The 16,212-nt window shown below is 48.5% G+C and overlaps 1 protein-coding gene across 1 annotated transcript in view; it reads left to right on the top strand.

The window, feature by feature from the left end:
- flna (filamin A, alpha (actin binding protein 280)) overlaps positions 1 to 16,212 on the top strand; it is a 98,377-nt gene that overhangs the window by 59,544 nt on the left and 22,621 nt on the right. The window contains 5 exon segments of the mRNA XM_069923273.1: positions 2,112 to 2,359; positions 4,972 to 5,040; positions 6,225 to 6,324; positions 10,059 to 10,199; positions 11,239 to 11,367. Of these exon segments, the coding sequence (XP_069779374.1) occupies positions 2,112 to 2,359; positions 4,972 to 5,040; positions 6,225 to 6,324; positions 10,059 to 10,199; positions 11,239 to 11,367 (687 nt within the window).

Here is a 16,212-nt window from a genome sequence, read left to right as displayed (position 1 = left end):
TGCCTGGTTCGTGTGCATGCCTCGCCGCGGTCACGGGAGCGCAAGACCACCTCTCACCTCCGAAGGCTCCTCCCCAGGAACACCACTGTCGCCTCGTGTGGCCAAGCAGCGGAAGGATCTCCCACCCACCTGCCTTGCTCCATATGAGACCCCCTGCCACCGTCCCACTGTCAAGGTGGGAAGAGGTCCTGTCCGATCGTCCCCCCTACCCATACCCTCGACCGATGGTCTTGAGTCTGTTCCCTGGCTCTGCGAACCTTCTCTGACAGTGGTGTTTCAGGGGTGAGGTCAGTCCCTCATTCCTCCCCACCCCCTGCAATCCCCTCACCCTGGTCCTTCTTCCTTGTCTCTATTGGCTGTGCCTGTGCCTGTCACCTCACAAGAAGGCATGTGTTTGGTGGGTTTCTCCCCCTCTCCCCACCCCACCCTTGTGGATTGCTTTGTGTGTCGAATGGCTTCGCGAGACGGGACCTATTGAACCCGGGTGGCTGGAGTTGAGGAGGGGGGGAGATTCTTCATTCTGTGCCGGCTGGTGAGGGGGAAGAGGAGGGAGCATCAGCCAGAATGTGGGCCGGGGAGACCCGACCAGATGAGAGGCACCCAGCTGAGATCAGCCCTGCTCAATGCACAAACCGCGTCTTGGTCTTCGCCGGGGGGAGAGTAGAAGAAGACCCCGCCTCAAAACCCCAAATCCTGCATTCACCCTCTACCCAACTCTTGGAGCCGTTTTGGTTTAGTATGCCAGGGGGATGTGGGGGTGGGGGGGGGGTTGACACATATCCACATTATTTCCCACCCTCCTCTCTCCCCTCTCCGGGAGCATTGTGGACAAAGCACAGTGAGCCAGTCGTACAGCGCACGGTAACAGGCCCCTCCAGCCCATGAGTCCATTTCGTCCAATTGACTGACAACCGGGTTGGCGCAGCAGTCAGCTCCACACCTTTACAGCGCCAGGGATCCAAACCCAGTGCTGTCTGTGAGGAGTTTGCACGTTCTCCCCCGCGCCTGCATTGGGGGGGGCTCCAGTTTCCTACCGCTGTCCAAAACGTACCAGGGGTCGTAGGTCAGTGGGGTGTAAATTGGGTGGCATGGGCTGGAAGGGCCTGTTTACTGTGTGGGGTGTCCGGATTTAAAATACATTTTAAAATCCCTGATGGCTGGAGGAAACCAGAGCCCCCTGGGGATAGCCCCACACAGACACGGGAAGAATGTTCACACCCTTTACAACGCTGGGTTCAAACTCTGGTCGCCGGCGCTGTGGCAGTGTTGTGCCAAACCATCAGCCTGTTCAACTGCGCGGCAACCTTGGGGGATATGGATCCCTCTGTTAGGAATCCTAAGGACCAACCACACCTTTAGATCCAACAACGCTGATGTTCAGAGGAGCCACTCCAGCCTTGCTCGTGTCCACGTTGAAAAATTGAGGGATGTTGGCCCGCATGTTGGTTCCGAGACCCTGGCCCAAGCACTTGACCTTGGTGGGGTCGATGGTGTCTCCCTCAGAAACCTTGAATAGGCTTCCTGAAGGAATGAGAGAGAGAGAGAGAGTGAGAGAGAGAGAGAGAGAGAGTGAGAGAGAGAGACTGGGAAAGACAGAGAGAGAGAGAGAGAGACTGAGAGATACAGAGAGTGAGACAGGGACTGAGAGAGGGAGAGACTGAGATTGGGAGAGAGAGAGATAAGAAAAAGGAAAGGAGAGATGTAAAAAGAGAGGGGAGAAAAGAGGGGAGAGAGAAAATAAAGAGAGACGAGAAAGAAGAAAAAGAGATAGAGGAGAGAGAAAGAGAGGGATATTGTTTTGGGAAGGAAGGAGAGAGAGTGGGTGAAGAATGAGAGAGAAATGCTTGTTGAGGGGGAGGGGAGAGAGGAGCAAAACACGAGAGTCCGCAGACCCCGTGTTCAAGTAAAAGCATGACACTGGAGAAATTCAGCAGGTCGAATGGTTGTCCTAATAGTGCGAGGATTAAGGTATCCAAACGACCCCCCAACAGCACCTTCCTCCTCAGCTGGGACGGGTGACAACTTGTAAAGCCACGGTTCTCTCTCCCCCCCCAACCCCTCTCCCTGACATTCCCGTGGCCTGCTCCATCCGGGTGGGGGCTTCTCTCCAGGTGCTGGCGTCGGCCCTACCATCCAGATTGGCGAGGAGACAGTGATCACGGTGGATGCCAAGGCTGCAGGCAAGGGGAAGGTGACCTGCACCGTGTGCACGCCCGACGGCTCAGAAGTTGACGTGGATGTTGTGGAAAACGAGGATGGAACCTTCGACATCTTCTACACCGCCCCGCAGCCTGGCAAATATGTCATCTGCGTGCGCTTCGGTGGGGAGCACGTGCCTAACAGCCCCTTCCAAGTCACGGTGAGTGGGCGCACCCCAGCACCATCACCTCGCCCGTCCATCTAAATACACTGGAAGCATAGGAAGCATCTGAACCTCGATGGGGATTAGCCAGTGCAGAGTATGGGCAGGACATTAGGGGAAAGAGAAGGTCTCGCCCCATCCTCCTTGAGGCTGTGTCCCCAACCAAAACTAGGGGACCGAGCCTCAAGATTCCACGCTACCATAGAATGTTACAGCACAGAAAACAAGCCCTTCGGCCCTTCTAGTTTGTGTCGAACCATTTTTATCCCAGGTCCACTGAACTGCACCCTATCCACTCCCCTACCGTCCATAGACCTGTCCAAATTCTTCTTAAATGTTAAAATTGACCCCACATTCAGCTCGTTCCACCACTCTCTGTGTGAAGAAGTTTTCCCTAAACTTTTCCATTTTCACCCTTAACCCACGTCCTCTGGTTTATATCTCACTGACCCTCTGTGGGAAAAGCCGACCTACATTTACTCTGTCTATCCCCCTCATAATTTTAAACACCTCGATCAAATCTCCCCTCATTCTTCTATGCTCCAAGGAATAAAATCAGAACCTGTTTAACTTTTCCCTGTAACTCTGTTCCTGAAGTCTGCTCTCTTTCTATCTTATTGATATCTTTCCTGTAGTTCGGTGACCAAAACTGCACACAATTCTCCAAATTTGGCCTCACCAATGTCTTGTACAACTTTACTATCTATCCCAACTCCTGGACTCAGTATTTTGATTTGTGAAGGCCAATGTGCCAAAAGCTCTCTTTGTGACCCTGTCCACCTATGACGCCACTTTCAGGGAATTATGTCTCTGTATTCTCAGATCCCTCTACCCTCTTCAGTGCCTGACCGTTCATCGTGTACGTCCTTTCTTGGTTTGTCCTTCCAAAATGCAACACCTCACACTTGTCTGGATTAAACTCCATCGGCCATTTTTCAGCCCAGCTTGTCCAGACCCCTCTGTTCTGCCGCATTCCTCAGTTGCCTACCATTATAGTTCATGTTGTGTTTCATGTCGGTGTTGAAATGTCTTGTTTGAAAAAGAAGAGGTGGAGTTAACATTCGGAATAGGATGTGATGAGAGGGAGATGGGCTTCGTACTTTAGTGCAGGGAGGGATCACGGGCGAGGTATCCAGGGTAGTAGATTTAGGAAGGAGATGCTTTTCCCCAGATGATGGGGAATCTGTGGAATTCGCTGCCCACCGAAACAGTGGAGGCGACCTCAGTAAATATATTTAAGATAGTTTTTACATCGTAGGGCAATTACAGGTCAGTGGAGATGAGCCTATCATTAGGTCAGCCAATGTTGGAGCAGACTCGACGGGCCAAATGGCTAGCTTCTGTTTCTGATGTTACCTCCTTGGCCCCACCCCCCCCCCCCAACCACTGTTCCTCAGACAGAGGAGCTGGGTGCTAGCCAGATGTGGAAAGTTCTCTTCCTCGGTGGGAGAGTCCAGAACGAAGGGGCGAAACTTCAGGATTGAAGGGCGTTTACTTAGAACAGAGACGCGGAAGAATTTCTTCAGCTGGAGGGCGGTAAATCTGCAGAATTTGTTGACACGGGCACTTGGAGCATTGTGTACAGTTCTGGTCACCTCATTACAGGAAGAATGTGGTAGCTCTAGAGAGGGGGCAGAGAAGATTCACCAGGACATTGCCTGGATTGGGAAACAAGTCTAATGAGGAAACGTTAGCAGAGCTTTGGAGCATAGAAGGTTAAGAGGAGACTTGATAGAGGTCGACAAGATTCTGAGAGGCAGAGACAGGTGGACAGCCAGCGCCTGTTTCCCATAGGACGTCCGTACAAAGTGAAGGGAGGGAAGTTTTTTTTATACAGAGAGTTGTAGGGGCCTGGAATCCTTCGCCAGGGTTGGTGGTAGAGGCTGGAACATTGAAGAAACATTTAACATTGAAGAAAAATAGAGGGTTAAGGGGTAGGGAGGGGTTAGTTGGTTGAGTATGTTTATAAGAACATCAGAAACAAGAGTGGGGGTTGGCCATTTGGCCCATCGAGCCTGCTCCACCATTTGTTGTGATCGTGGATGATCTGATGATCATCTCCATGGACTTGCCTTTTCGCCATAGCCCTTAATTCCCACACAATGTAAAAATTATTTACTGAGGTCACCTCCACTATAATGGACAGCGAATTCCACAGATTTCCCACCCTCTGGGAAAAGCATCTCTGTCCTAAAACCACTCCCCTGGATCTTGAGGTGATGTCCCCCTCATTCTGGTCTTCCCAATCAATGAGAACAACTTACCCACCTCTACCTGATCCACACCTTTCATCATTTTGTACGTTTCCCTCTCATTCTTCTCATCTCCAGTGAGTCCAGCCCCAGATGCCTCAATCTCTCCTCAACAGCTAGCCACCCCCCCCCTCCAATCCCTGGAATCAACCTGGTGAACCTCCTCCAAAGCCAGTACGTCCTTCCTCAAGTCAGGAGACCAGAACTGCACCCAGTTCTCCAGATACGGCCTCGACAGGACCTTGTTCAGTTGCAGCAGGACCTCCTGGCTCCCAAATTCAATCCCTCCGGAGATGAAGGCTTGTACGATGCTCTAATCCTCTCTGATGGTCTAACCTCCTGTGCTCTTGCCCACAGGCCACCGAAGGGGATCAGGTGATCCCTCAGCAGATCAGCCAGCAGCGGATGGCACCTAACTATGGCTGGGTAAAGAATTCACACCACTCCCCCACACGAGTTCCCGGCCACCCTGTTTGAACGCCCAAATGGGAAAACCGCGGCTTATTCCGTCACGCCAGTAGGCCCCTCCCCCAACCTGAACCCTCCCACCGGCGGGAGTGGGCTTGGGGGGTACAAACTCTCACCCTATCCAGACCCAAAGTTGCCCCTCATCTCTCTCTGACCCGGAAAAAAGGTTGTGATCTTGTATGGGCCACAGTAAATCTCCAGTCCCTTCACCTCCTCCACTCCAGGCCTACGTAGAACGCTACAGTACAAGCCCTCGATGTTGTGCCAACCCATATATTCCTACCAAAAGAAATCTAAACCCTTCCGTAACCCTAAATTTTTCTTCCATCCGTGGATCTCTCCAAGTCTCTTAAATGCCCCTAATGTTCCAGACTCTGCCACCACCCCTGGTGAGGCATTCCATGCCCCCACAATTCTCTGTGTTGAAAAAAGAACTTAACTGTAAACTTCCCTCCCTTCATTTTGTATAGACAGCCTCTGGTGTTCGATGATCTTGCCCTGGGAAGCAGGCACTGGCCATCCACCCTGTCTCTGCCTGTCAGAATCTTGTCAAGTCTCCTCTCATCCTCTACGCTCCAAAGAGAAAAGTCCCAGCTCTGCAAACCTTGCCCTGTGAGAATTGTTTCCCAATCCAACATCCTGGTGAATCTCCTCTGCCCCCTCTCCATAGCTTTCACATCCTTCCTGTAATGTAGCGACCAGAACTGAACACAATCCTCCAAGTGTAGAGTTGGAACATGACCTCTTGACTCCTGAACTCAATCCCCCTCCCCCCGACTAATGAAGCCTAGCATCCAATAGGCCTTCTTAACTATCCTATCAACCTGCGCAATGACCTTGAGAGATGTATTGATTTGGACTTCAAGGTCCCTCTGTTCATCCACACTGCTCAGTAACCGACCATTAACCCTCTGTCACAATCCAACAATATCTGAGAACACTAGTCATTTTGTGATCACTACTATGGGCATTGAGCCCCCTGTTCAACACTTTCTGCAGAACTCAACTCTCCCCTCCAACCCAGACTCCTCTGGTTTTCCCTTCCTCTTGTCCTCCGGAGGGGTTTTTCAACTCCCCCACAGTGGTGGCTATGGATTTCTTCAGATGGCATCACGTTGACTTCTTCTTTCCTCACCCTACAGGCTCCAGAGCGTCCATTGGGTGTCAACGGCATGGATTCTACTGCCCTCCGGCCCTTTGACCTGGTTATCCCCTTCACGATCAAGAAAGGAGAGATAACTGGTAAGTAGAGGGGGTGGTGGGCAGAAAGTATTGGCCCCTGCATGTGGCCTGGGTGGAGGCTGTTCAGCCCGTGGAGGGCTGGATTAGCCCTGACCGTTGCCTTTGGCCCACGGCCACAACCTGTGGACAGGCATCATGAAGGAACTCGTCCCGATCCCCACAAGCTGGTGCAGTCATTCAGTCCATCAACCCCAGACCACAGGCCAGACTCGTCCTCATTTCCCTCCCCAACCTTGGCTCCCCTGCCATCCCAGAGAGGGCCAAGATGCCCTCCCCCAACTCCCACCTCAACAAGGACGTAGAAGCAGGCCATTTTGTCCATTGAGCCTGATCCCCGCTGTTCCATGCAATCATGGCCAATCCGGCTCTGGACTCATCTCCACCATCCTCCCTGATCCCTAGAGTCTCACCAACAACATTCCCCTCTATTTTATCCTCTCCCCTCCATCTCTCCTCCCTCTCTCCCCCTCACCTTCCTCTCTCACCCTTTCCCCCTCTCTTCCCCTCCACTTGTCTCCCCATCCCTGCCTCCCCATTTCCCAGTCTCCTGTGTTTCCCCGTCTCTCTTTCACCGCATCTCTCTCTTTCACCCCGTCTCTTTTCCCCATCTCTCTCCACCCCTCTCTTCCCCCGTCTCTCTTCCCCCCGTCTCTCTTCCCCGTCTCTCTTCCCCCGTCTCTCTTCCCCCGTCTCTCTTCCCCCGTCTCTCTTCCCCCGTCTCTCTTCCCCCGTCTCTCTTCCCCCGTCTCTCTTCCCCCGTCTCTCTTCCCCGTCTCTCTTCCCCCGTCTCACTTCCCCCCGTCTCTCTTCCCCCCGTCTCACTTCCCCGTCTCCCTTACCCCGTCTCTCTTCCCCCGTCTCTCTCTTTCCTGTCTCACTTCCCTGTCTCTCTTCCCCGTCTCTCTTCCCCCGTCTCTCTTCCCCCGTCTCTCTTCCCCGTCTCTCTTCCCCGTCTCTCTTCCCCCCGTCTCTCTTCCCCCGTCTCTCTTCCCCGTCTCTCTTCCCCCGTCTCTCTTCCCCCGTCTCTCTTCCCCATTACACTTCCCCGTCACTCTTCCCCCGTCTCTCTTCCCCGTCTCTCTTCCCCATTACACTTCCCCGTCACTCTTCCCCCGTCTCTCTTCCCCGTCTCTCTTCCCCGTCTCTCTTCCCCGTCTCTCTTCCCCCCGTCTCTCTTCCCCCCGTCTCTCTTCCCCCGTCTCTCTTCCCCCGTCTCTCTTCCCCCGTCTCTCTTCCCCGTCTCTCTTCCCCCGTCTCTCTTCCCCCGTCTCTCTTCCCCCGTCACTCTTCCCCCGTCTCTCTTTCCCCGTCTCTCTTCCCCCGTCTCTCTTCCCCGTCTCTCTTCCCCGTCTCTCTTCCCCCCGTCTCTCTTACCCCGTCTCTCTTACCCCGTCTCTCTTCCCCGTCTCTCTTCCCCGTCTCTCTTCCCCGTCTCTCTTCCCCGTCTCTCTTCCCCATTACACTTCCCCGTCACTCTTTCCCCGTCTCTCTTCCCCCGTCTCTCTTCCCCGTCTCTCTTCCCCGCCTCTCTTCCCCCGTCTCTCTTCCCCCGTCTCTCTTCCCCCGTCTCTCTTTCCCCGTCTCTCTTCCCCCGTCTCTCTTCCCCGTCTCTCTTCCCCGTCTCTCTTCCCCCGTCTCTCTTCCCCAGTCTCTCTTACCCCGTCTCTCTTACCCCATCTCTCTTCCCCGTCTCTCTTCCCCGTCTCTCTTCCCCGTCTCTCTTCCCCGTCTCTCTTCCCCATTACACTTCCCCGTCACTCTTCCCCCGTCTCTCTTCCCCGTCTCTCTTCCCCACCTCTCTTCCCCCCGTCTCTCTTCCCCCATCTCTCTTCCCCGTCTCTCTTCCCCCGTCTCTCTTCCCCCGTCTCTCTTCCCCCGTCTCTCTTCCCCCGTCTCTCTTCCCCCGTCTCTCTTCCCCCGTCTCTCTTCCCCCGTCTCTCTTCCCCGTCTCTCTTCCTCCGTCTCACTTCCCCCCGTCTCTCTTCCCCCCGTCTCACTTTCCCGTCTCTCTTCCCTGTCTCTCTTCCCTGTCTCACTTCCCTGTCTCACTTCCCTGTCTCTCTTCCCCGTTTCTCTTTCCCCGTCTCTCTTCCCCCGTCTCTCTTCCCCGTCTCTCTTCCCCCTGTCTCTCTTCCCCCTGTCTCTCTTCCCCCGTCTCTCTTCCCCCGTCTCTCTTCCCCGTCTCTCTTCCCCGTCTCTCTTCCCCTGTCTCTCTTCCCCCCGTCTCTTCCACGACTCTCTTTCCCGTCTCTCTTACCCCGTCTCTCTTCCCCCGTCTCTCTTCCCCGTCTCTCTTCCCCGTCTCTCTTCCCGTCTCTCTTCCCCGTCTCTCTTCCCCGTCTCTCTTCCCCGTCTCTCTTCCCCGTCTCTCTTCCCCGTCTCACTTCCCCGTCACTCTTCCCCCGTCTCTCTTCTCCGTCTCTCTTCCCCCGTCTCTCTTTCCCCGTCTCTCTTCCCCGTCTCTCTTCCCCGTCTCTCTCCCCGTCTCTCTTCCCCCGTCTCTCTTCCCCCGTCTCCCTTCCCCGTCTCTCTTCCCCGTCTCTTTCCCCGTCTCTCTTCCCCGTCTCTCTTCCCGTCTCTCTTCCCCCGTCTCTCTCCCCGTCTCTCTTCCCCGTCTCTCTCCCCCGTCTCTCTTCCCCGTCTCTCTTCCCCGTCTCTCTTCCCCCGTCTCTCTTCCCCCGTCTCTCTTCCCCCGTCTCTCTTCCCCGTCTCTCTTCCCCCGTCTCTCTTCCCCCCGTCTCTTCCACGACTCTCTTCCCGTCTCTCTTACCCGTCTCTCTACCCCGTCTCTCTTCCCCGTCTCTCTTCCCCATTACACTTCCCCGTCACTCTTCCCCCGTCACTCTTCCCCCGTCTCTCTTCTCCCGTCTCTCTTTCCCCCTCTCTTTCCCCGTCTCTCTTCCCCCGTCTCTCTTCCCCCTGTCTCTCTTCTCCCATCTCTCTTCCTGTCTCTCTTCCCCATCTCTCTTCCCCCCGTCTCTCTTCCCCCCGTCTCTCTTCCCCCCGTCTCTCTTCCCCCGTCTCTCTTCCCCCGTCTCTCTTCCCCCATCTCTCTTCCCTGTCTCTCTTCCCCATCTCTCTTCCCCCGTCTCTCTTCCCCCTTCTCTCTTCCCCGTCTCTCTTTCCCCATCTCTCTTCCAACCCCCCCCCCGTCTCACTCCCCTCCCCCCCCCCTGTCTCTCTTCTCCCCCCCCCATCTCTTTTCTCTCCCCCCAACCCGGTATCAAATTTCACGAATTCACTCCCACGTTTAACTTATTTAATTCAGACTTTCTGCACGGTAACAAGCCCTTCTGGCCCACATTTGAATAGCGGGAGCCCCCGTGTAAAACCCACGCAGACACACGGAGAAGGTACAAACTCTTCCAGACAGTGCAGACATTCGAACCCCTGGCCACTGGCACTGTAAAAGTGTTGTGCTCATGGAGAAGCCTAAATCCCTTGCCCCACCCACCCAACTCTGAATCTCGATGCTTTGTCCCCCCTGGTTCTTCAGAGATTTCTACCTCCATGGGTGCAGGGTGCCGGGAGATGGTGGGTGAGGGAAGTGTTGCTTCCGTACTGAAGGCCATCAGGTGTATGGGAAGGGCAGGGTGGATTGCCAACCATGGTGGGGGTGCAAAGGGGCTCACCATTGGTAGCCTGGAGGGAGGAGGAGCTGCTAGGCTGTTTGGCTGTGATGGGGGTTATGGGGTGGTGTGAGGACTAATGGATTCCCCTCCCCTTCGCTTCAGGTGAGGTCCTGATGCCGTCCGGGAAGAAAGCCAAGCCCTTCATCAGGGACAACAAAGATGGGACAGTGACAGTGAAGTTCGCCCCCACTGAGCTCGGCCTGCACGAGATGGGGATCAAGTACGATGGAAACCACATCCCAGGTGAGGCCGGGGATGGGGCAGGGGGCAACGGGGGCTCGGGCCCAACATTTGTTACTCTGAGGGCCATGGCTGTGTACCCCAGCAGGGGAATTTCAACCTCCCCACTCCCAATGCCACCATTACATGGACACAGAACAGGCCCATTAGCCCTCGATGTTGTGCCGAACTACTAAACCCTCCCTATCCAGTAACCCTCTATTTTTCTTCTAACTGTGGGCCCGTCTAAGAGTCTTGTAAATGTTTCAGCCTCCACCACCATCCCTGGCAAAGCATTCCAGGTCCCCAAAACTCTCTGTGTCAAAAAAACCTACCCCTAAACTTCCCTCCCTTCACTTGGTACAGACGTCCTCTGGTGTCTGGGAAACAGGCGTGGGCTGTCCACCCTGTCTATGCCCCAGAATCTTATAGACCTCAATCAAGTCTCCTCTCATCCTTCTATGCTGCATAGATAAAAGTCCCAGCTCTGCTAACCTTGCCTCATAAGATTTGTTTCTCAATCCAGACAACATCCTGGTGAATCTCCTCAGCTTCAAGTCCTTCCTGTAATGAGGTGACCAGAACTGAGCACAATTCTCCAAGTGGGGTCTCATCAGAGATTTGTAGAGCTGCCACGTGACCTCTCAACTCCTGAACTCAATCCCCCTATTAATGAAGTTCAATGCCCCATAGGCCTCCTTAACTATCCTATCAACCTGCATGGTGACCTTGAGAGATGTATGGATTTGGATCTTAAGGTCCAACCACCCTGTTCAGTAACCAACTATTAACCCTATACTCAGCCTTCTGGTTTGTTCTTCCAAAATGGATCACCTCACACTGATCCGTATTGAACTCCATCTGCCACTTCTCAGCCCTACTCTGCGTCCTGTCTAGATCCTCTTGCAGCTCTGTCCACAACTCCTCCAACCTTCATGTCATCTGCAAATCTACGAGCTGGTGTTTTATCTGCCAGTCCTGGCAGTGGCTTGCCGGGGACCTTGAAGGCACGTGGGTGCAGCGTATAACTTTTCACTGTGCTCTTCCTCCCCTCCGAAACCAGGGAGCCCCCTTCAGTTCTATGTTGACTTTGTGAACAGTGGCCACGTAAATGCCTATGGTCCTGGCCTGATCCACGGGGTGGTGAACAAGCCTGCTGTCTTCACGGTGGACACCAAGGACGCTGGAGAAGGTGAGCACCTGCTCGACATAACCGCCTCCCCCCCTCCCCCCCCACCAACAGATGCGTCCGCAAAATCGATAGATTCAGATTTTCGATTTACTGTCAGAGTACGTACATAATGCCACATACAACCCTGAAATTCATTTCCCTGAGGGCCAGGCAGAATTAAGACTTACTGATCATGCAATTGTACATAATGTACACGTATAAAACAGATAAAGAAATGTGAACAAACTGTGCGATACAGAGAGAGTTAAAATCAGTAAAGTGCACAAGTTCTTCAACAAGCCCCTGATTTTTTTATATATAATTTTTTATTTTTCACACTGTGAACCATATCAACCAAAATACATAGAAACATTTCCCTCATAAATATACACAGTGGCATTTTCTCCCCTTTTTTCCCCCCTACCTTCCCTCTCCCCTTCCCACCCCCCTCCAAAACCAATAAACATTCAACATATACAATACAATAAACCCATTATGAAAATAAACAAGAAAATTGTGTCATCTACTTTTACACACTGGGTCAGTTCATTTCGTCTTCTTCTCATTCTATCATTTTAAGGGGTGGAGGTCCGCGGTAGGCCCTCTCTGTTGCGTTCCATGTATGGTTCCCAAATTTGTTCAAACAATTTATATTTATATTTTCCAATGGAATACATTTATTCATTTCCATGTACCATTGCTGTACTCTCAGGCTCTCTTCTGATTTCCAAGTTGACATTATACATTTTTTTGCTACTGCTAAGGCTATCATAATGAATCTTTTTTGCGCTTCATCCAGTTTGAGGCCTAATTCTTGACTTCTTACTTAGAAGAAAGAACTCTAGATTTTTTGGTATGTTGCTTTTTGTGATTTTATTTAATACCTGGTTTAGATTTTCCCAAAACTTTTCCACTTTCTCACATGCCCAAATTGCATGTACGGTTGTTCCCGTTTCCTTCTTACAGTGAAAACATCTATCTGATACTGTTGGGACCCATTTATTTAACTTTTGGGGCGTAATATATAGCGTGTAACTAATTATACTGTATCATGCAAAACCTCGTGTTTATTATATTCTTCATAGTTCCAGAACATAGCTTCTGCCATGTTTCATTTTTTATCTTTATGTTTAGATCTTTTTCCCACTTTTGTTTGGGTTTACAGCTTATTTCATCATTTTCCTTCTGTTGCAACTTGATGTACATGTTTGTTATAAATTTTTTAATTATCATTGTGTCTGTAATCACATATTCAAAGCTGCTTCCTTCTGGTAACCTCAGCCTGCTTCCCTTTAAGTAGGTTTTCAGATGGTGGTATGCAAACATTGTACTGTGAGTTATTGCATATTTGTACTTCGTTTGTTCAAATGTTAATAAATTGTTTCCCAAAAAACAATTTTCTATTCTTTTAATTCCTTTTCTCTCCCATTCTCTAAAGGAAAGGTTCTCAGTAATAATTTTGGTATTTGGTAATTTGTTTTTTTCCTTTCTAAGTAAATCTTCTTCCATATATTGAGTAAATGATGCAATACTGGTGAGCTTTTATATCGTACCAACTTTTCATCCCACTTATAAAGTATAAATTCCAGTACCTTCTCCCCTATTTTATCTAGCTCTATCTTAGTCCAATCTGGTTTTTCCCTTGTCTGATAAAAATCTGATAAATACCTTAATTGTGCTGCTCTATAATAATTTTTAAAGTTTGGTAACTGCAAACCATCTTGGTTGTACCTCTCTGTTAATTAATCTAACGCTATCCTTGGTTTCCCCCTTTTCCATAAGAATTTCCTATTATTCTCTTTAGTTCATTGAAGAATTTCTCTGTTAAGGAATTGGTAATGATTGAAATAAGTATTTTATCCTTGGGAACACGTTCATTTTAATGCAGTTTACCCTCCCTATCAATGTTAGCGGTAATTCTTTCCAATGTTCTAAGTCTTCCTGCAATTTCTTTATTAGTGGCTGATAATTTAGTTTGGACAAGTGGCTTAAATTATTATCTAACCTAATACCTAGGTATCAGATTGTTTGTGTTTGCCATTAAAATGGTGATTCTTTTTTTAAATTCTGTATAATCCGCATTACTCATTGGCATCACTTCACTTTTATTAGCGTTGATCTTGTACCCCGATATTTCTCCATATTCCTTCAATTTCTTATGTAGTTCTTTTCTTGATATTTCTGGTTCTGTTAAGTATACTATGATGTTATCTGCAAATAAACTGATTTTATACTCCTCCTTTATTTTTAACCCTTTTATTTTATTTTCTGTTCTTATCAGTTCTGCCAATGGTTCTATTGCTAAAGCGAACAGTGAGGGAGATAATGGACATCCCTGTCTAGTTGACCTACAATTTAAATTGGTTCGATACATATCCATTTAACTGTTACCTTCGCCAATGGTCCATTATATAATGCTTTAATCCAATTAACATATTTTTCTGGTAGATTGAACCTCTGTAATACTTTGAATAAATAATTCCATTCTACCCTGTCAAAGGCTTTTTCTGCGTCTAAAGCTGCAGCCACTGTTGGCATCTTATTTCCTTGAACTGCATGAATTAGATGAATAAATTTACAGACATTATCCGCTATTCGTCTTTTCTTAATAAATCCAGTTTGATCTTGTTTTACTATTTTTGGTACACAATCGGCCAATCTGTTTGCTAATAATTTTGCTATTATCTTATAATCTGAGTTAAGTAAAGATATTGGTCTATATGATGCTAGTGTTAATGGATCCTTCCCCGTCTTTGGAATTACTGTAATTATTGCTGTCTTACATGAATCTGGCAAGTTTTGTGCTTCTTCTACCTGATTCATTACTTCCAGGAGAGGAGGAATTAATAACTCTTTAAATGTTTTATTGAATTCCATTGGGAATCCATCCTCTCCAGGCGTTTTATTGTTCGACAGCTTTTTTAATATATCCTGTACTTCCTCTATTTCAAATGGTTTTATCAGTTTGTTTTGTTCCTCCTTGCAATTTCAGCAGTTCAATTTTAGCTAAAAAAAAAACACTTCTATTTTATCATATTTCCCCTCGTTCTCAGTTCGGTATAATTGTTCATAAAATTCCTTAAAATTCTCATTAATCTCTGTTGGATTATATGTAATTTGTTTGCCCTTTTTCCTTGATGCCAGTATTGTTCTTTTAGCTTGTTCTGTTTTAAGTTGCCAAGCTAATATTTTATGTTTTTTTCTCCCAGTTCTTAATACTTCTGCTTTATTTTCATTATGTTCTTCTCCACCTTATACGTTTGTAATGTTTCGTATTTTATTTTTTTGTCTGCCAATTCTCTCCTTTTTGTTATATCATCCCTTGTTGCTAGTTCCTTTTCTGTACTTTCTATCTCCCTTTCCAACTGTTCTATTTCCCGATTGTAGTCCTTCTTCATCTTAGTTACATAACTTATTATGTGCCCTCTAATGAACGCTTTCATTGCATCCCATAGTATAAATTTTTCTTTCACTGATTCCGTATTTATTTCAAAGTACATTTTAATTTGGCGTTCAATAAACTCTCTAAATTCCTGCCTTTTAAGTAGCATGGAGTTTAACCTCCATCTATATGTTCTTTGTGGGATGTCCTCCAGTTCTATTGTTAATAACAGGGGTGAATGATCAGATAACAATCTAGCTTTATATTCCGTTTTCTTAACTCTCCCTTGAATATGGGCCAACAAAAGTGAAAATTAAAGAGAAAAATACAGAAGAAAAAGTGAGTAGAATAGAGCTGGTCATGACAGAAATAGGGAAAAGATTAGAAAATGTGGAAGAATGAGAAATGGCTGTAGAAATGGAAGTGAATGGCTTAAGAAAATTGGAAGAAAGTGACAAAAAAGTTAAAAAGACACAAGACTTGTTAGCTCATAAAATTGATATGATGGAAAATTATAGTAGGCAAAACAACATAAAAATAGTGGGCCCAAAGGAAGATGAAGAAGGCACAGATATGAAGGAATTTATAAAAGAATGGATCCCAAAGGTCCTGGGAATGACAGAAATGCAGGAAGGAATGGAAATAGAAAGGGCACACAGAACACTAGCTCCGAAACCACAGGCACATCAAAAACCAAGATCCACCTTAGTAAAATTTTGAGATACACGACAAGAGAAAATATACTGGAACGGGCAAGGAATAAAATTAGAGAAGATGATAAACCATTGGAACACAAGGGTCAAAAAATATTTTTTTACCAAGACATAAGTTTTGAACTATTAAAGAGGAAGGAGTTTAATACAGCAAAATTGATCCTATGGAAAAAAGGTTATAAATTTATGTTAAGACATTCAGCTGTGCTTAAAATATTTATCCCTGGGGAGCAAAACAGACTGTTCTCGGATCCGGAGGAAGCTTGCAGGATAGAAAGAGAGATGAAGAGATGTAACAAGAATGAAGAATGGTGATAAAATACATATAAAGATGTAAAAATAATGTATATGTAAGAACTAAAGAAGGGAAAGAGAAGAGAAGAAAGGAAGTAAGGGGGAAAAAAAAGAGGGTGAGCTTTGTTATATGTGAAGAAAAAAGTCTTTTCTGGGGGGGTTGGGTGGGAGAGAATAACTGTCGCTGCGAAATCAGTTGACGCTTGCGAGCGGGTCCAGAATCCAAATGCAGAGGGGAGTTGTGGTTGCCTGGCAAGGGATAAGGGGCAACTCAGAGAGGGGGGGTGGGGGAACATTTGGGGCTAAGAGAATATTAGATGTGGGAGTTGTTGAAGTATTTTATGTTTTAAATCTGTTGTCATACATTGAGTTTAAAAAGGGAAAACTAAGAGATGAAAATGGGGATGGTGGTGGTTAGGAAGCGGAAATGAGGTGTAAACAGAATATGAGAAGGGCATGTTGAATATGACTATAAAT

Source organism: Narcine bancroftii, chromosome 3, assembly GCF_036971445.1.
Source record: "Narcine bancroftii isolate sNarBan1 chromosome 3, sNarBan1.hap1, whole genome shotgun sequence".
Classification (NCBI taxonomy): Eukaryota; Metazoa; Chordata; class Chondrichthyes; order Torpediniformes; family Narcinidae; genus Narcine; species Narcine bancroftii.
This window is presented reverse-complemented; position numbering and strand designations above follow the sequence as displayed.